A 19,901-nucleotide genomic window follows, 5' to 3' on the forward strand; every position below is an offset into this window, starting at 1 on the left:
GGTCTTTTTGATCTTGTAGTTCTGTTATGAGGTCATAACTTTCTGTTCATTCAATGATACTTTAGGTCTAGGTCAGAGGATTAGGTTCTCTACACCTCACCCAAATTTTTGTTGACTTATTTTTTACTTGGGGGGAAACTGGAGAGAGGTCTATATATTCAGAGATATACATATCAGAGGTCTGCAATTTTTCATGAAGGAATATTTTTTGCTACACAAGCAAACTAGTCAAAACTGTCCTTTTCGCTTTTCGTCATAACCTTTTCAGTGTTTGTGCTCATTTGTTCTAACTCCTTTCCAGCAGTGGTAGTCATGGTATCCTACTAGTTTTGTTTGCCAATGGGTCAATGCAAAATGTGAACTCTTAAGTTCAATAACAAACGAATGATTACATTTTACACAACCAACAATCACTGCACCCAGTAAAAAGTTAAACTGTCCACGGTCTCTCGATTTTTCAATGCAAAAGAGAAAGAAACAGTGTGCTTATGCAAAGCGAGAAGAGGGGTGGGAGGGGGCGAGAAAAATGAACACCTAACAAAAATGGAACAAAATGGATAAAGATCCACCATTCACAATAGAAAATTACTGGTGGCTGTTTTTGGATTTTGATGTTGTTTGACTGTGTGGATATTATTGCATGGCTGACTGAAACTGGCAAACAAAAGCAACTGTTTCGGTGTGATAACAGGACTGCAAATAACAGCTAGCCGGTCATCGGACAATGCTTAATTATATGGCCCCCCCAACCAGAAATTTGCCTAGGTACAACAAAATTCCAACCATGGTTGGACATAATGTCCAGCTGTTTTATTAAATCATTATTTTGTAGACTACCTTATTCGCTCCTTATCTGGAAGTAATTATGTTGTTTTTATATATTTTAAAAAAGAAAGAAAGTAATTTTATTAATATAATAAGAAATATTTTTTTTGTTTGTCTGACCAAAATGGTGACTTTATCAGACACATGTCCTTTGAAGAAAAAAATAGATTTGCAGCCGTGTAATAACGTGTTTCAGCTGGAAAACCTTGTGGTTTAAAGCCACCTTTGCGGTTTTCAGTGATGCGCTTTTTTTTTTTCCTTTTCCCCAAAAAAAAAAAAAATATTCTCTTCCTTGCCCCGCAAAATTATTTAATAACTAGTAAAGGACCAAATGGCAAAAAATGTTTTACAGGTTATTTATTTTACATATTTTACAGTTAATCAAGAAACATACTTTTTAAGAAAATAATGTTAATACTTAATCATCACATTTCTAACTACGTGTATGTCGTGTATACCTAAAACGATTATTATTATTATTAGAGTACAATGATCATAGTTTTAAAATTGAGTTAGGTTAGAAAAAATTTCACAAGATTAAGTCCTACAAAATGAAATTGACAGCTAACTTAATAAATCAATGCTGTATGTAAGAAGATAAAAATATAAAGATTTGTGCTCCGTGTTCTGAAGTGAGTAAAACATCTATACATTTGTACAACTTTGTTACAAAGGGCTAAAAAAGGAAGAAAAATAACATTGCTAAGCCAAGGTAGAAATATAATCCATAAGTAAGAGCGCAATTTGCAAGTAAAAATGTCTTGGACATCAGAAGTATTTCAAATCTTCCACAACACACAGAATAATTGAAGATATTTTCTAATAAAGTCTCTCTTCAGTATTTAAGGCAGTAAATATTTACATAGTCACTTTTTTGTCATTATTTGAAGAATTTAAACTAGGGGCAGCATCTCTGGAGCTTGTAGATTAGCCACTCCATGAAAGCTGAAATAAAAAGAACAGAAAAAAACTTCATTTAGGAAGCAGTAATATACAAGGGAACCATATGTTATGACTACTGTTGGGCCATAAAAAGTGTGCCTCTATTTACAAGAAAACATTAAAGTGTTTTCTTTGGGCAAAAAAATTGTTTGTTATAACAGGGTGGTCAAATTAACAGGCTGCCATAAGCTGGGTTCTACTGTATTGTATAGTACCCTTAACAAATGCTCACTGCCAGCAGTACATGTTTATGGTCCGCCTGATTTGGTATCAAAATTCCACAACAAAATAATGATGACAAATGATGAACTCAGCTCAATCAAATGGTTGCATTTTTTGCTGTTGTTGATCATCTGGTAGACCTCTCTACTCAAGAAACAGAAGTTCAATGTCTGAAGGTTGTGATTGGTAGATTTTGATCCATTTTGTTTGTTAATTTTTTTTGGTAATTATGATTGGCGGCAGCATAACTGTAATAGACAGTTGAGGTTTGAACATCAAAAGAAAAGTGCAGCAAAATAAAAGTCCCTGGCTTCCACAGAATGATCCTGACTATTTACTATTTAGAAATTCCCATCTTTTTTGTGGCCTTGATAAAATTCTAACTTTTTCTAAGGGCCTGTTAATATGGAAGAGAGTTGTCCCTGTTGACCGAGCCAAAACTTGGCCCTCTCGGTTCAAAAGACTGGCGAGAGTTGTTTTGAAGAATTGCGGTCACATCGTTCCAAGGTCACATCGTTCCAAGTCACTCGTTCCAACTTTCAATCAGATCGTTCAAAAAAGTCACTTCGTTCCAACTAAAAGTTACTTCGTTCCACAAAAGTAGATCGTTATTTTAATAAAGAGATTTTAAAACATTATTACTACTACTCGATTTGTTAAATTTTGTAATGCATAGCTTCTCGGTGTAGTTGAATCAGAAGGTACATGGGCAGCTGTCCGCGTCCGGAGGCCGCGATTCAGTGCATGGTGCCAGCCCTCAGGTCGTTGTCAAATCAACCGTAACTATTAGCGTATGTTTACACACTGCGTGTGGTTTTTATATGCGACTGCTTTTGTTGCGTGTAATATGCCTTTACGTAATTTAATCTTGTGTTCTTTACTTACGATGTTTTATTAGTGTCGCGCGCTGAACAGAACTCTCATCGAATAGGGAGATTAGAGAGAGAGACCGGGGTTTGTCTATTGACTTTAAAATATCACTGAAATGTAGATAGTCGATACAACTCAGTCGATACAACTTAGGTTTTAATCAGCGGTTTACTTCAGTTCTGCTTGTAGGGTTTGATGTAAGTTGTAATGGTCAACACACAGTTGACCACAGTTGAAAACAGATATATCAAACGCAAATAAGGTGAGTTGAAAACCTGTTATGACTTGGATCGTCTTTTATATCTAACTTTTTATTTTGGAATGATCAAATATTTCGATGGAACGAAGTAACTTTTAGTTGGAACGAAGTAACTTTTTTTTGGAACGATCTGACCGAAAGTTGGAACGATGTGACTTGGAACGATGTGACCTTGGAACGATGTGACCGGATACCGTTTTGCAAACATCTATTATGGCTGCTTTTTCTTAAATCAGGAACGCTGAATCGTCGACCAAGACCATTTTGTGGACTAATTTACCACCGACTTTGATTTCAATTTATCTGCAATTTTGTTTTTGCTGATTTTAGCGTTTGCGCATGCTCCGTGAGTGTCAACTTGTCCCTGGTAGGCGAGGCAAAAAGATTAAGAACCAAACTGTTTATATGGAAAAAAGTTGGCTCGCTTCCCAGGGTCACCCTCCCTTCAAAGCGAGTGACCCTCCACCCAGGGTCACCCTGTCCCCCGAGTCAACTTTGCAATTTTTATAAAGAAACGTATGAAAAGCTCTCTCAGCCGGGGTGGCTCGGTATGGAGGGTAACCCTCCTGCCAGGGACAACTCTTCTCCATATAAACAGGCCCTAAGCTGTGGAAATCCAGGTTTGGCAAAGATAACCACACTCACCCTGACAACACTGCACTATTCTTACCTAGAATTCTTGTATTTTTCCCTAATAGCTTGCTGAGCATGTTTTGCTGCATGGCTGAATGTGCGATGGAGATCATGGACACATGCTTGGAGATCAAGAAGCTGGAATCCAGTATAGTGAGACAATGTTGCATTCTATAACAGACAAAGAAATAAATTTGAGTTTCAAACTGGAAAGTTTGGATTTAATTCATTCAAAGGGTTCCAACTCTTTTGAACTTTTGAAATTCCAGGATCTTTCCCACGACCTTTCAGTCTCCATAACCCAAGTTTGTCCATTTTCATGCACATTATTTTTCTTGATTGTGGGTACTTTTTTCTCAGTTTCTTTGCAGAAACAAAAACTGACTAACTTGTTTTATACAATCAATATCATTTTCCATAACTTTATGTGACTGACACAAAGCGCACTAATCACGTCACAGAATTTTGACCCCTGGTGTGACTCAGACAAAACTCAAACAAACAAACTGCTCTCCGTAAGAGGGATGTATGGCAAAATGGAGTTGGCAGGCACTTCGGAGGCATGTTTAGCGACCTATACAAACCCTTGGTCAACAAAATTTTATAAGATTTGTGTTTTACCCATGATGGCAGTCCAAGAGTATGAAGAGATAAAACAACAGCACTGGCAGCGATTGTAGATGGCAGGAACTTTAGAAAGGGATCGGCATCCAGCATTGTAAGCTCACAGAGATACTGAAAAAGAAAATAATTATTCAAAATTTATAACCATACAGTCAGATTTATATTCATTGATAAGTGACAAGACCTCACACTGCAAAAAAGTACAGAACCAATCAACAGGGTTCATCCCCTTTTTCTCATACAACTTTCCAGGACTCAGATTGATTTATTGATTTATTCAGATTGATTTATTGATTTATCCGGGACTCCAAAATTCACACTAGCAAACTTCAGATTTGACCACGAGTACGAGATCGAGTATGACTTTGGAATTCCAACACAATTATGTCCCCCAAACTTTAACTCTTCCCTGTTGCTGTCTAACACATAAATAAGTGTTAGGGATAAGATTGGTGTGATTAGTGATTATAGGGGGCACACGAATTCGGTTTGAAAACTTGTACTTAATCTCATACTCGTAGTCCAATGATCTGAAGGTCGCTACTAACTCTTTTACTCCCAAGATCACAATATTATTTCTCCTTACTGTCTGTCATACATTTCTTATCATGTTAGTTCTGAGAATTCAGTTGTTTCTTGAGTTTAACAGATTCCCAGAACTTTACAGGACTGGTAGTCTTTTTTTCCAGGACTTTGCAGTCCTGGAAAGTGCTACAATAAAATTAGAAGCGATTAAACCATCGCATGCAATGATACATGTACATATCAGCTCACCTTTGCTAATGCTTCAACTTTGGGACTGTCTGACTCAGAACATTCAGTAGCCTTTAAAAATCTTTCGAGGAAATTTAATATTGTTGGTACACAAATATCAAATCCTAAAGTCTTGAGAATGAGAGATTCCATTTTTAGAACCTGAAAATAAATAAACAGTAACAGTGTTATTCAATGTGTTTAAAGCATTGGAGATTTAGTACTCTGCATTACAGCATAAAATAATTATATTGATGTGGTGCATGTAGGAATTATAGCGTGGCAGGGCTGCAAATAACAGTCGGTCATTGGACATTGGCCGACCAAAATTTGTTTATGTCCGACGAAATCCCAATTTCTGGTCGGACATGACGTCCGGAGAATTTTTTGACCATAAATCATTTTACGGCAATGAGGAATAATAATCTGTCCAACCACAAAGAAATTCCCAAGCTTAGGTTAGTTTGTTTGAAAATGGATTTTCCAGCTTGCCTTCAGACAAATTTGGAACTGTTGCGAGGTTCTCTGTTGAAGCTTTATCCCGTAACACCTGTCACAAGCCAAAATTTCTATTTTGAACCCTGTGTTGTGTGCTAGCCTGAAAGTGTTTCTCAGTCTCCTTTATTCATCTGCTGTGGCCCAATCCCCCACCCAGGGGCAAGGAACTAAATTACTTCATCTGCCAACAAAGAGTCCAAAATTGTAACTTGTACATTGGGCAAATGATGGATAAAATTGACTAGCCTGACAGGAAAATCTTCTAACCCCAGGCGATCGGACAAGACTATCTTTGCAAGCTCCATGGGACATACATGTACTCCACATGTGTCAATGATCAGCCAGTTTTTTCAAACTTGGCTTTGACGCCTCAAGTGGGGATTTAAAAACAAAAGAAATCACATCAAAGTTGAGGAAATTATTTTTTGCTGTATTCCCAAAGCTTCAAAGCCAAGTTAAAATTTGCCTATTACTAAGTTATAAATAATAATGTTCACAGTTTACAATGTATATGACTGTCAAATTTTCTCTTTTTAGGCCAACCCAGAACCCCTTTTGTAGTTGCAAATTCCCATGTCTTATTTCGGAATCCCTTTTTTCCCACTCCTCCCTCCCTTTCATGAAAGTTGAAAACAGCAGACAAACCAAGTATTTAGTACCTGCTTGGCAGTGTAAGTGTCATCTGTGATGTAAACAAATTCAGAAACTTCAGGTGGATAAATCTCCTCAAACTTAGCAGCTACCAACATGCACGCAGTTCCCACAAGTTGAAGCTTTCCCCGCAGCACTGACATGGCTGACAGGAAACGGTCAATATAGTTTATTGTTAAATAGAGTGTCTGAGGTAAAAGTTTGTATTCTTCAGCCACTTCAACCAACCAGTCAACAAGGATTGCACGCATGCTGTGGTTAATGTCGGGCTGTTTCTTCATGTAGCCAGGCTTGGGTCTGTTCTTGAGCTGAATATAAAAAGACAAGTTTATTAAACTCAGTACAGGAAAATTTTATTTATAAATGCTGCAGATTATATTCATAGTCATAATGTTTTATAGAGTTCATAAACGGATACATGAATCTGTCGCGACTTAAATTTATCTTAGGGTAAAAAATATTCAAATCAGTTTGATTTTTATTTTTAATTGTCTCATAGTCATAATCTGAAAGAAAGGGAAATGAATGACAAACTGGTTTGAAAAATTTTAAACCAGATTAGTTTTAACCACAACAAATCTCTGTACAATCTCTTTTCATTACCCTTCAGAATTTTCTGATTTTAACCCAAATGGTTTAGTGAAGTTTCCCCATTGGGTTGTCACTTGGTTACGGAATTTGACCCCCTCCCCAGGTGTCAATTAATGAAAGCCTCCTCGTGCGGGCTAGGTGTTAATACTTCTTAAGATTTTTTCAAGGCCATTTGCAGTCCCGAGTTTAGAATCACAGCAGAGTTGTCTGATGGCTTAAGAAACAAAAAGATGACATTGAAATTACATGGACTATTCTTTTCTCAAATTTTTATGAACTAGACTTAACAATTTTCTATATTGTGTGATTCCAGAAAATTTTCATACCCCCCCCCCCCCCCGCCCTCCCCCTCTCAACATACACAAGCACAAAAGAGATTGGAAATTTCTGGCAGTGGGAGGGGTTTCAAAGTCCAATTTATGAAGGTTAACTAGAAATTCCAGGGAAGAGTCTTAGGAAAAATCCCTTCTGTAGGGGAGACATGGATAATTTATGGAACTATTTCAGTTAGCTAAAAACAGAGCTAAAAGTTATTGAAATCCCTTACCGGGTAGGCATAGAGTTTATTGTGAAAAGATAGGGTGAGGTGGGAGGGGGGGGAGGGGAATTTGAATGTTTGGACTAATGTGTACCGTAATAATTCTTATACGTACGTCAAAACAAGACTAGATAAGAATGTTAAGCAGTAATTGTTGAAAATTTTAAACGTCTTGTACTGTTTTCCACAAGAATTATACTTCGTGCATTCCATTTTTTTTTCACACAAGCTTATCAACGCGCGCACCCTCAAACAATCACAAACGTACATAGCATGCATGAAAGTGAAAATGTCTTCCAAGCTCGACTGAGGAAAAATAACACAAAGAAATACCTCGGCTTGCTTCAAGTACTGGTAAATCTCCGAAGCATATTCTGTGACCGCAAAGATGTCGTTGCCGCTATCGATGTCGTGTATTTCTGGCGTTGTTTCCTTCGTGCATTCAAAGTCCTCGTCATCGCTCGAGTCAATAACCATAGGCGAGTCCACTGCAAAAAATAAAAAGGCAAAACGACTTTATTATGTAATTTCATTGTATTTGTAGTAACGTATATCTTAAAAAGGAACCTAGAACAGTACTGGTAAAATTAAAAGCTTGACAAAACGTAGCACGTTTGAAGCGGCAGCTAAAAAAATTCTCAACTCGCAAAGAGATTCGCATGTTGTGTGCTCTCACCTTCTTCTCCGGGTCTGTTTGCGACGAACACATTTGTCAAAGCAGGTCGTGAAAGGGACGTTACGGCCGGGTTAAGTTCTTGGACTGTGGAGCTTGTGGGAAATGCTGTACTTTGAGCACTTTCAAGAACGGGTTCGGGGTCTACGTGAATGCTAAAACTTTGCTGTGCAGTTGACGGTACAGCGAAGGCAGTCTTTTGTTGTACACGACTGAATGCATTTTCGTCGTTCTTTGCGGCGCCGAAGGTGAACGAAGAACCCGCCAAGCTAGCCTAAATTGAACCAAACAGAAAAATTAAATGAGAGAAAAGGTTTTCTTTATAAGCAGAGGAAACGAACATGAATTTTAAAGTTCTGAAAGTTCACTGAAATGGACCGGGCCTCGCGTTCACTGACCTGTTGTTTGGCAGCTCGAAATGGCTGAATTCTCAACCCTGCGTTGTTCGTAATTGTGCCTAAAGCCGCTCGCTTCTGCCCTTGCTGTGTTGCTCTTGCTTGACCGTCTTCCATTTTAGCCTTCTTCAAAGCGTTGCTTTCTTGATTATCCTGGAAGTTGTTGTTAGTGATACGAAAGGCCAACGACATTTTGACGAGAAAGCGGTTGAACTAACGACTACAAATTCAAAAGCGAACTAAAACTGCCCTTCTCGGAAACTAAGGAAATTTCAACGATAGACTAGTCTACAACGTGGCTACCAGCGCCAAGTGGAAAATACTTCTAATTCTGTGGAAAAGTAGAGGAGTTTAAGTTCTTCCTTCGGCCAACTTTTGGCGTTGTGATAGACTCGCGAATGCGAACGTTCAGTTCTCTCACATTTCAAGAATCCCGCTAGTCAAGCGTTAGCCAATCACAGCACAGATCCACGCATGTGGTTATTTGCTACATTGCGAACCACCGCTGACTTACCCGAGGCTCAGTTTTGGTCACGGTGTCTTTTCTCTTTTATTGGAGTCGCTTCAGGCACAATTTCACCAGTTTGGAGGAGTAAAAAAACCTAGAAATCGATTTTTTTAAATTACGTTTTATCAAACTACAACTTTGTATAGCTATCAAGGCAAAATAAACAGGTTGGAATCATTTTAATGAATCCCCAAGTTGATCTTTTGCTCCCGAAAGGAGGGTGTGACATGTATTTTTAATTAAGCCGGAGAAAATTTCAATATTTTCAAACATGATTGGTTCCTAGCATGCTGGTTAGGTGTCCTACTATTAGCAGTTGTATAATAGAAAAAATGTCGTTTTTCTCAGTCATATTATTTGTCTGTAATAACAAGAGACGAATAGTGTCAGCTTGCGCTACACGCTCGGCTGATTTTTGCAAAATATCATTGACATCATTGACTCTTTGGCTCCGGGGAATAAAACAAAAAGGAATTGCTAATTACTCATACCTCGTTGTCAGCAGGATAGGCATGGTTTTTGTTTTGTTTTATTCCCCAGAGCCAAAAAGCTGGAGAGCCGAGTTAGAATATTTTAAAAAAAAACCTCAAATGGTCAATGGACTGTTCTCCAGTGTTCTCCGCACGAATCCCTCATTTTCCGTGTCACTTCTTGTTGTAGTCGATCAGGTGTCTGGCCAACCTGTGAGACGGGGCGGGTTTAGCCTGCGAACATGCTCTCTAATGGCACTTAGAGCGGAAAACAAAACAAAAAACATAAAAATCGGCGAGTGAAGCAAGCCGAGCGCGGTCTATAAAGACTAAACCTGGTTTTCACTAGCGACGCAAGCACAAGCGCAAGAATAACGACCCCACAAGCTGTAAGCTTTTATCCATATCGTGTTTAAATAAAGGCAACTACTACTACTACTACTACTAATAACTGCTCTTATTTCACCTTGAAAACGGCTTCGACGCAAGTAAAAGCGCAAGCGCATTGCATTTTGATACCTGTGCTTGTGCTTGCGGTAAACACAAACTCAAGGGTCAAAATTAGTCCTTTTTGCATGATTACGTTTGTGCTTGCGTCGCAAGTGAAAACCAGGCTTGAGAATGCGCTCGACATTTTTTTTTTCCAGCTCGCTCCACACTAAGGAATCTGTTCGCAAGTTTAGACGGGCAGGGTCAATCTGCTAATGCCCTGTTCTCGTTTTTCCTTATTTTACACTTAATAATAGCTGATTGCAGCTTTATTGTTGGTTTACGGTGAAGACATGACCACCTGGCTTCCACGCGATCTTAAAACTTCAAACAAAAGGGTTTATAATCATTTGATGGGATAAAAATGGCATCCAATCTGTCCCTTGGGTGATTACATAACGAGGATCACGGTCTTTTGCAAGAAGGTGACGGTAAACAGTTTTACTGTTTTCGTTAAGTAGGCCTGTTGCTTCACGCCCGGGGTCTAAATTGTGCGAAAAAACAGGCCGCTCTCGCAAGATGCAAGAAGATCATCAACAACTTTGCAATGTATATGCAACGTACAAGGAAAAATTCAACTTTTTAATATTTCAGTCGTTTTAACATACACGTGCCATTTAAAATACCATTGTTTTTTTATGCAAATGAACTCGTACGTTGCATACTTGTCAAAATGAGCCAATCACAGCGACACAGCTCACTTCGAATTCAAAAACAAATTAAAGTGCGATAGTTTAAGTTGAGAGAAACCGCGCGAGCGCTTATTGCATTAGTTGGGCCGGGCAGAATAGAGAAATATACCGCAAAACGGGACGCTGAAAGAAACACTGAAAGCAAAGGTTTGATTCACGGTGACTTGTGAGTCGAGAGAAGAAAATGGACCAGTAAGTGAACTAGAAAAAAAAAAACAGTCTAAATAGGGGTAGTGCCGCTGATAGGGCAATCCTGACCAATCAATTCTTAGTGAATTCCGACCCAGTTAAAAATAAAATCCGCCATATTTCTTCTCTTTCTTTACGTTATATCATCAGCTTGCATTATCACATTGTTTTAAAGGCTTCCTACTTGTAAAAGTTAGTTTTACTCGATTATGACTCTGAAATAGATCTGAAATTAAACGTTATCATTGCAAAAACCAAGTTTTGGTTTACAAGATGAGACAGTATTAAAACTTGTATAAAACTTGTTTCCATTTTGCAATGATAACGTGACCCGGTCTCGTTTACCTTACGTTTTACTCAAAAGTTTCGGACGGCTAAGGATTTTGCTACCCTCCCCCCCGGCTGTTTTTTGTGCCCTTCAGCAAAATTAAGAAGTTAAGCTCTATCCCTTAACAACAATACTGTAAAAAAGACAGGCTGGGATATACAGTTCGTTTTTAAAAAAACACTGCTTTCCTTTCATGTCACTGTAACTTTATTTAAGCACTGCAAAAACAGACAAAGCCGTGACCGTGAGATGCAATGAATCTATATATGTCTGAATTTATCAAAACCAGGTCAAGGAAATTTTCCCTTTTAAGCGAATCGTAACGTTTTTTTTTTCATTTTCTCTATCCTTAAAAATTATTTTTTTTTTTTTTTTTTTTCTCTTTTTTTTTTTTTTTTTTTTTTTTTTTTTTTTTTTTTTTTTTTATTTATACAGAGGCATTTGTGAAAATAAAATCATGATCAGTACTCAGTTAATCTAGTTTCGGTTTCGGCCAAGAATGTAAAACTGTTTTAGCCTAGGGTCTAAATGAGAATGCTTTTATGATTTTTATGTATTCTAACTTTAAATGCTTAAATAATCATTTTCACAATCGGAAACTTCAAAGCAGGACATATTATAGCTGTCGCTTTACAAAACGTGCTTGCAAAATTTGGAGAAAATTTCGTTTTAAAGGGTTACTTCACTTTCATCTCAGAACGCGTTTCAGTAAATACAAATATTGCCACTCTTTAAAGTACCCCCAGATTACTCCATCGGCATAAAATATTAAAGGAAATTAACGATACATGTTATTAACGCGAATTTCAAAAATTCGCGTTTAAATTTTATTTATGTTAATACGTTTACTATAAGCATTTAACCGGAAATTTTCTTAAATTCACGTTAATTTTGTTTGCTTTGTAAAAATGCTTCGTTATATTCCTATGATAAGGTGAGAAGAAAACGATCCTTCAAGATATAATATATTTGGCGTAGTGACAATCTGTGTACCACCAGGCTCCTTTGTACAACTGAGCACAATGACCAGTAGTAGCATCGCCATCCTTGGTGCCAAGCGGTGAACCACTAGAAAAGAATTAGACCCGGGGGGGGGGGTACTCCCTATAATGGCCTATACGGGGAGGCTCCGCCCGAAAGGGGTACTTTTTCAGGCTTCAGATATATAAAAGGGTAGGGATTTCACAAGTTTAGGTATATGAAAGGGTAGGAAATCTGCCATATGTTTTAAAAAGGCCTTACATTAAATTTCCGAGCAGACGCAACTTTTGGCTGTATCGTCTAATTTATTAAGCGCTACATAAAAATGACAAAAAAAATTCCCGTTTTAGGTAAATTGATGTTGTGTAGGTATATGAAAGGGGTTCTTTGCAATAAAAGGTATACAAAAGGGGTACCTTTTCTATCAAAATGGTATATAAAAAGGTAAGGGGTTGGACCCGGGCGGAGCCTCCCCGTACAAAACTTTTCGAGTACCCCCCCCCCCGGGGAATTAGATAAGATAACACAGTCAAAACTGTTATCAATAAGTACTTTGTGCGACTTACAACGATAGTCTTTGATTCAAATTTAGAAAGATCAACTCGATAATGCATGTCAATCACTTGGAGGCAAGCAATCGAAAGGAGCTAAGCGTGGCCGAGTGGTTTAGGCGCTGGTGTTGTAATCCGGACGAAGACCTGCCCCTGCCACTAGCTGAATTTGTTTCTCGGTTGTCCCGAGTTCAAATCCTCGGTCACCCTTTGTATATAGCCAACTGGTCTGCCAGTGGGGATTTTTAACCTTGTTATGTTCATTTAAAATATTTGTTGCCTTTGTTTCAGTGGCATTCCTGTAAACTAGCTATCTCGAAGCTAAGTGCATGACCACTATACGGGCTGAAAAAACAACATTTACATTTACATTTTTACACTGAATAGAAGGAAGCGACGCAAATCAACATCGCTTAATGCCATTGCACTGTGTGTGATGATTTGCGATCGCTTTAGCCGTTTAATTTTTGCCAGAAATTTGCAAAAGGGAGAATTGTTGGGCAACTTCTCAAGTGGTCCAAAGCAGAGTAAACAGCCAAAACACAGCATGTTTTCAGAATGTTTGTTTCTGCTTCCCTCTGCCTCGAATGTGAGAGATTAAGCCCTTTTTTCTACTTTCCACATCTAATAGGAATTTATGGTCGTATCATCCATTTTCGTGACTCGGTTAAAACCTTGTTTATGCGAATAAACTTGGCTACAGCAAAATGCCCAATTGGTAGTCTTTATAAACCGCTACAAGAGCTCATTGGTTTCTTATAATTAAACAGCATGCAACAAAAAACTAAAAACAGGCAGAAAGAAACGTTTTGTCCACATTATAACTGTGTGGCGTTTTTTTATAACCGACGTATGCGAAAGAATATAAAAATGACAGTAGAAATTTCACGACGTCAGACGAAAACCGCCATGACGCAATTTTGGTACGCTCTGACAACATATTAGTCTAGCTCGCTTGGTGTCACCATGAGTGTTTTGCTCGACTGCATTTGAGGTGAGGGGGATATTCGACCGTTGCTTGGGTGGGAAGGTTTCGCTGGGTTACTTACCCCCTGACCCCACTTAAAGGGACTATGTCACGGATTTAAGCGATTTTTGAACAGCCAAAATTTATATTTGTGTCGTAGGAAACCTAAAAATAACGGTTCAATTATATTAACAATTGCTATTTCAGAGCACTAAAACTTTTTTTAAAGCGCGTTTGGCTGCGGATGGCTCGGATGGAAATGGATTGCAATTTGGAAACGTAAGCCAACGTTTTCAAGTTGTTTCCGCGCACTCTAAAAAAAATCGATATTCATAGCCGAAGTTTGATTTCTATCTCTAAATAAAGGTTTTATCTTCAGTTAAATGTTCAAAGATAATGCTTTTCATGGGTAAAGTTGCCTACCACTTACCGTATTTATTCGATTAAGCGCCCAACCTCGAATAAGCGCACACCTCGAATAAGCGCCCATCCTGTAGGTAGGAAAAGTTCATGATAAGCGCCCACCCCCACCCCTCTAAAATGAGGGCAATAGATGAATTTTAATTATTGTTGAAGTTGAGATTAAAATTGACTAAGAGACTATACCGACGACCGAGTTTTTTTAGTTTTTTTTTACTGAAACTTTCAATGAACATTTAAAATTCAGCTTTCGTATACCTTCACGTTTAATTATTATACAGTGTTTTCTTGCAAAAGAAACGTACTGCTTGCGTAAATGGTGAAAATTTAATAAGCGCTTAGCCTCGAATAAGCGCCCACCCTCAAGGTCCAAAAATGTAATAAGCGCCCAGGGCGCTTAATCGAATAAATATGGTATTTCTGAACAGTTTAGACCAAAAATCTGGAAAATTCCGTTGACATAGTCCCTTAAAGACACAAATCTCTGCGTTCACGTGGTTGCCCTACCCTTTTTAAGACAGTATTAATTTTTTTGTGACCCTGTCTGAAATGATCGATTACAATTTTATGAGAATGCTTTTATGTATTCTTAAGTACTTTAAGTATAAATGTCTAAACAATCATTTTGACCATCAGCACTTTAGGTTGACCCATTACAAGTACGTATACCACCTTACAAAACGTACTTGTAAAATTGCGTTTGACAGCGTTACTTCACTTTCATCTCAGTACGCTTCAGTGAATATTCCCATCCTCTAAAGTTTCCCCAGACGACTCCATCGGCATCAGTAGAAAACGATCCTTCAAGATATAATCCGTTGAGATTAGAGTGGTGACAAGACGTGTACCACCAGGCTCCTTTGTGTGCCTGAGCACAGTGGTGATAAGCACCATCGTTATCATCATCCTTGGTAGTAAACGATGAATCACTAGAAAAGAATTATAAATAATAAAGGTAATAAAATAATATAACCAAAACGACTAAAAATGAGTGCTTTATGGGATTTTAAAAAAGGTAGTCTTTCATTCCAAATTTGAATTTTCAACTCAATATATATAATGAATCACTTGTCCACTGATTACAAAGAAGCGTCGCCAATCAAGATTATGTACCTTAAATGATCAAATAAACACCCGGGAGAGAGGCGTTTATTTCAATTTAACAGTAACAACGTCGACAAAACAAATAGGATGCGTAGTTTGCTAGTGGAGTAAGATACAAAACAGAGTTTTTGGGTAGGAGACTAATCTATTCTGCGCTAATACAAAAACCTAGAGATGTCGATCAAAGTTTGATATCGACGTTTTCATTGTCATCGGGGACAACCACGTTGGTGTAGTTGGTCTCTTCAATGTCAGAGTCAAGCAAGAAACTAACTTTATTGCGTGATTTTATTCTATGGAGCATTTCCTTGGTTTTTGAAGTGATTCTTCGACGGGGGCGTCTATTAGACGGCATCTATTAGGGGTTTATTAGTTGGGTACGAGGCGTTTATTTGAGAGTGGGTGTTAATTAGATCATTTACAGTAATGCAATTGCAGTCTGTGCGGTTTTGAGATCCCTTTAGCCTGGGTGGGGAGGGGGTACTTGACAGACGCTTGGCTGAAGAGGTTCCGCTCGGTCACTCAAACCGTGACCCCAAATCTCTACTTATCCCTGCCCCGTCAAGTCAGTATTTCCTTTTTAACCTATATGTATATCCTGTAACGACACTGGCCTGTGTTTCTTTATACAACTCCAAACCGATGCCCCGTGTAAGACTGAAGTGCTGAAAACGATACCCTGTTAAAGTCAGGACCCAGTACCACATCCCCGTAAGATGCCAAATAAGGAGTACCTCCCCAGAAGGCTCGACCAAAATCGCCGAAGCGAAATAAAATTGAACTATAAGGTACATTAAAAACTTCTGATTTGGAATACGGATGCTTGAAGGTTCTTTCGGAAACTTAAAGGTTCTTTCTGTAGTTAATAGATATAGTTGTTTCAAAAGAAAGGTTCGCATTTTGACTTGTTTTACCCAAGGTCCTTCTCTAGTGGCAAAATATTCTTAGCACTAGATAAACAATAATTTTTCTCTTACTTATGGATTGCCATCGAGTCACCAGCGGTACCATTGTATCCTCCAATCAAAAGCCGGTACTTATCTCCTTCGTCTGCCACCTTAAAAGTCGTGTACTCAGCGTATGCGGTGTTTCCATCGAAGTCCTCCAGGTCAACTCTCAACGTGACGTCACCAGATGCTGTCAAACGGTGAAGATTATCGTTCCTAAGCCAAAACTCGCCGTTCGGATCTCCAAAGCCGGTTTTGTAGGACTCCCATCCACGATAAAAGTCAACGGAGCCGTCCAAACGTCTCTGAAAAACGGTCCAACCTCCACCGTCCGTGGTCATGTCACACAACACTTGCATTGGACTGCCACCATCTGGATTGATGAAATACACGCCGTTGGATGTGAAACCATCTTGAAGGAGTTGGGCGCAACTTTTGGGCTCTGTTAATGGAAAAAGGAAATTTAAGCAATGACTTAATAAGTTCAGTCCATTCAGCGACCAAATTTGCCACATTGCTAACTTACTGCATGGTTTCCCTTTATAGCCTTCACTACAATTGCATCTTGCACTGTTGTCCTGATAGTTAGGAATACAAATTCCTTTCTGGCCACAAAGCGACCTGTCCGTCTCACAGGGACTCTTTTAAAGAAAAAAAATAGCATGATAATCTCATGTTATTAATGCATATAATCGCATATTTGGTCAAGATTTCACTAACAAAAATTTCGTAAAGGAAGATATAACTTGAATTTGCGGATAAAAATCAAGATACGGCAATAAAATCGATTTTTTGAAGATGAGCAGGAACAACTTGAAAAGTTAAGGCTTAAGGACGTTCGCGCCAAAATTTTCTACTCGATAGATTTTTTTAAAATTCTTACTGCGGTCAGATAAGGAGTAACTTGTGTCAGACAGAAATGTAAAAAAAAGTTGGGGTCACCGACTTTGTTTACCCTGATTTTGAAAAATTGGCGCGCGTAATTCAGCAGTGTTTACAAGGCTTGTAGTTAAAAATATCGAAGATTAGTGATCGGAGGCAAACGATCTTAGTCGCATTTTGTAGAAGGGCGTCTGTTACGTAAATAATTCCTAGTGTCGATATCCTTTTTGTAAGACTTAACCCTGAAAAAAGGCATTAAAAACTGTCGTACGGCAAAACGAAAAGCTCAAAAAGCGTAATTCAAACGTCAGTCGGACAATAAAAACAAACTTCCACTCGATAGATTTTTTTTCATTTTCTCGCAAAACGTAGATATTAATTAAAAAAAGTAATCCGTTAAGAAAAAAGTAGGGGTCACCGACCATTTAAGAGAGCAAACTCCAAGCGAAGTGAGCGGAACGGCCACCCACCCTATATGTGCTTAGAAACTTAGAAACTTTTCACAGCGCGCGCTCTCAATGTATGGCGTGGCATGAAAGACATGAATTACGTGCGCAGTAAGGATGCGCATGAACAATTAGCGCGAACGTCCTTAATTTTTCAAAATGCAATCCATTTTGATCCGAGCCATCCGCAGCCAAAGACGCTCGTTAAAACAAAACATTCTGAAACGTTTTACTTTCTATCGTTTTATTTAGTAAATTAATATTCTCGGACCTTTAAAATTTAAGACCGAAAACAAAATTGGACAGGTTTTAGCTTTTGTATATTTTCTTCCTTGGAATTTGACCCGTCTAGAAAACTGAGAGAAGGTGTCAAATAAAAATTTCTTTCCCGATATGGCAGCTATCTATGCGTGGGATCAGGAGTTGATAAACACTCGCTCAACGGCTCCTGCTATTTATAGACTTCTCTTGTGTTCTCCCAACATACCGCATGGGTTTATCGCGCCTGTAAGCTTTTATACTTAAAAAATTGTGTTGAGTAATGCTTAGTTCATTACATCTCTTCAGCTTGCTTTTTTTTAAAATATAACGTGCATCTTAGATCCTACCAAAGAAACGACTGAAAAATACTTATTAAGCGCAGCGCAGACAAAAACCTTCTCATTGACTTGGGCCCCACAAATACAAGGTGAAAAACCATAATTTTTTATGAAATAAAAATGCTAGCTAGTTCATAACTACCTGTATTCCTCCATAGCGGAAATCTTTATCCTCTGTGAAGTTAACACGACCATGAAATCGATCAGAGTCGCTCAGTTGACACATGAACCTTTCATGTTTGTTCTTTGCGGGTCCAAAGTTATAAGATCGACATCGCTCGTCCTCCACGCATTCAAATCGACAAGAGCTTTCCGAATCTACTTCTGTTTCGTGTATCACGCTTCCATTCAGCATCCATCCTTCTATTGCCTTAGCAAAGTTAACAGCTTTCAAACCAGGCTGTGAAATACGACTGATTCCATATACAGCCGTGCCAAGAAGGAATATCATCCAGACATGCATCTTCGGCAAGGGATGTAAAAAGTATAACTAAAGTATTTAAAAGTCAGTTTAATACTGAGAAAGCAGGTGTACGGTAACTGTAAACTGAAGATAATTGAATAGACAAGACGACCCTGAGTGCTCTATATCGATCATGCTTAATTAAAATTTAATGTTACGCTCCAGGGGATTGCAGCGAACGGAGTTAATCTTTGGTACATAATTATCAATAACTTTTTTTTCTTTGAGCGAATAATCGAAAACATAAAAAAAACAGGGAAAAATAATTACTTTTAGTCACTGTTCACTCTCATTGCGTACCTACATTCAAAATCGTTCACATTCACATTTTATTGTTGAGATAAGTAAACAAAATTGTTATATAGCTAGAAATTTTTCTCCACCAGCGCGTGCTCTTATTGGCTAATTCGAGGTCACATGACATCTAACAATAAAAACTGTTTCCCGCCAAAAGTCATTGAGCGGGCAACATTGCAAAACCTATGACGTCAGAGGGTAACATTCCAATGTTGCCCGCGAATGTTGACCGACGAACGCCATTTTTTTAAGTCTTCGTCGTGCTATATAAAACACCTAATGACTGTTCCCCGAGAAAAACAATTAATTTCCCGTCGCCAACGTGTAATAACAACGCCGCTTGTTTCACATAATAATAGTTTCTTTCATTAATTCTTTACAAATTGCGAACTGTTCGTCACTATAGGGGAAAGTTTACGCATTACAATGAAAACTGTCCCCTGCGTGGTTGAATGGTTTCACAAAAATTCCATTTATAGCCTTTTCTTGTATTACCGATAGTTTTCAATGTGCTGATGTCTGAACATTGTTACCTCTTAAGAATAGTTGACCTTCCCCATTCCATTTCTTTTGCTACAGTGAATAAATTTTTTGTTTTCTTTTAAAAAAAACTTTTATAAGATTCCATGAGTATGCAATTGCAAATTAGCACAATTATTTCGAATAAAAATATAAACAACGATTTCAATTATATAAGGTTAGGGGCGGTATAACCGAACTGGAAAGGAATATCATCCAGGCATGCATGTTCGGCACGCGATGTTAAAAATTTTAGCTAAAGTGTTTTGTAGTCAGTTTACTGAGAAAGCAGGTTTCAGGGGGTTTCAGGTAACTGATACCTGAAGGTAATTTTGACAATATGATATCGATTTCGCTTAAAAGCTTCAGTTTAAGCTCCAGCGGATTTCAGCTAATAATGGACTTTCTCCTGTGTATAACTATAAATAACTGTTTTGTTTTGTTTTTCGTTGAGCGGATTATTCGTTACATAGAATTTAAAGAAAAGTTGACTAGTTTTTGGAGGGTGTTTTCTCTCAGTGAATCTCTGTTTAAAATTGTCCACATTTTTATTGAGCGTTCCGTTGATGAGGTAA

At 38.2% G+C, this 19,901-nt stretch overlaps 3 protein-coding genes across 3 annotated transcripts in view; 1 reads left to right on the top strand and 2 right to left on the bottom strand.

The window, feature by feature from the left end:
* Positions 1–19,901, top strand: part of LOC144655561 (uncharacterized) — a 253,491-nt gene that overhangs the window by 6,471 nt on the left and 227,119 nt on the right. The gene's annotated exons all lie outside the window — the stretch shown is intronic.
* LOC144655535 (G2/mitotic-specific cyclin-A-like) lies at positions 1,180–8,909 on the bottom strand. Its single transcript, XM_078515780.1, has 8 exons — positions 8,478–8,909; positions 8,083–8,353; positions 7,740–7,894; positions 6,286–6,585; positions 5,150–5,290; positions 4,373–4,486; positions 3,789–3,922; positions 1,180–1,770 (listed from the first exon to the last, which is right to left on the bottom strand). The coding sequence occupies exons 1-8, from the start codon at positions 8,664–8,666 to the stop codon at positions 1,719–1,721; spliced, it is 1,356 nt and encodes a 451-aa protein (XP_078371906.1). The 5' UTR covers positions 8,667–8,909; the 3' UTR covers positions 1,180–1,718.
* Positions 11,581–19,002, bottom strand: LOC144655545 (microfibril-associated glycoprotein 4-like). The gene is made up of 5 exons (XM_078515794.1): positions 18,190–19,002; positions 16,647–16,761; positions 16,151–16,562; positions 14,756–14,998; positions 11,581–12,218 (listed from the first exon to the last, which is right to left on the bottom strand). The coding sequence occupies exons 1-4, from the start codon at positions 18,508–18,510 to the stop codon at positions 14,779–14,781; spliced, it is 1,068 nt and encodes a 355-aa protein (XP_078371920.1). The 5' UTR covers positions 18,511–19,002; the 3' UTR covers positions 11,581–12,218; positions 14,756–14,778.

Source organism: Oculina patagonica, chromosome 5, assembly GCF_052425735.1.
Source record: "Oculina patagonica isolate OP01 chromosome 5, crgOcupat, whole genome shotgun sequence".
Classification (NCBI taxonomy): Eukaryota; Metazoa; Cnidaria; class Anthozoa; order Scleractinia; family Oculinidae; genus Oculina; species Oculina patagonica.

Excerpts from the sequence above, each read along its gene's own strand:
- LOC144655535 (XM_078515780.1), bottom strand. The coding sequence starts at position 8,666 with ATGTCGTTGGCCTTTCGTATCACTAACAACAACTTCCAGGATAATCAA. Across the intron at positions 6,586-7,739 it reads AGTACTTGAAGCAAGCCGAG|CTCAAGAACAGACCCAAGCC; the intron begins GTATTTCTTTGT and ends TTTTATATTCAG. Across the intron at positions 5,291-6,285 it reads ACACTTACACTGCCAAGCAG|GTTCTAAAAATGGAATCTCT; the intron begins GTACTAAATACT and ends ATTTATTTTCAG.
- LOC144655545 (XM_078515794.1), bottom strand. The coding sequence starts at position 18,510 with ATGCATGTCTGGATGATATTCCTTCTTGGCACGGCTGTATATGGAATC. Across the intron at positions 16,563-16,646 it reads CTATAAAGGGAAACCATGCA|AGCCCAAAAGTTGCGCCCAA; the intron begins GTAAGTTAGCAA and ends TTCCATTAACAG. Across the intron at positions 14,999-16,150 it reads GACTCGATGGCAATCCATAA|TGATTCATCGTTTACTACCA; the intron begins GTAAGAGAAAAA and ends ATTCTTTTCTAG.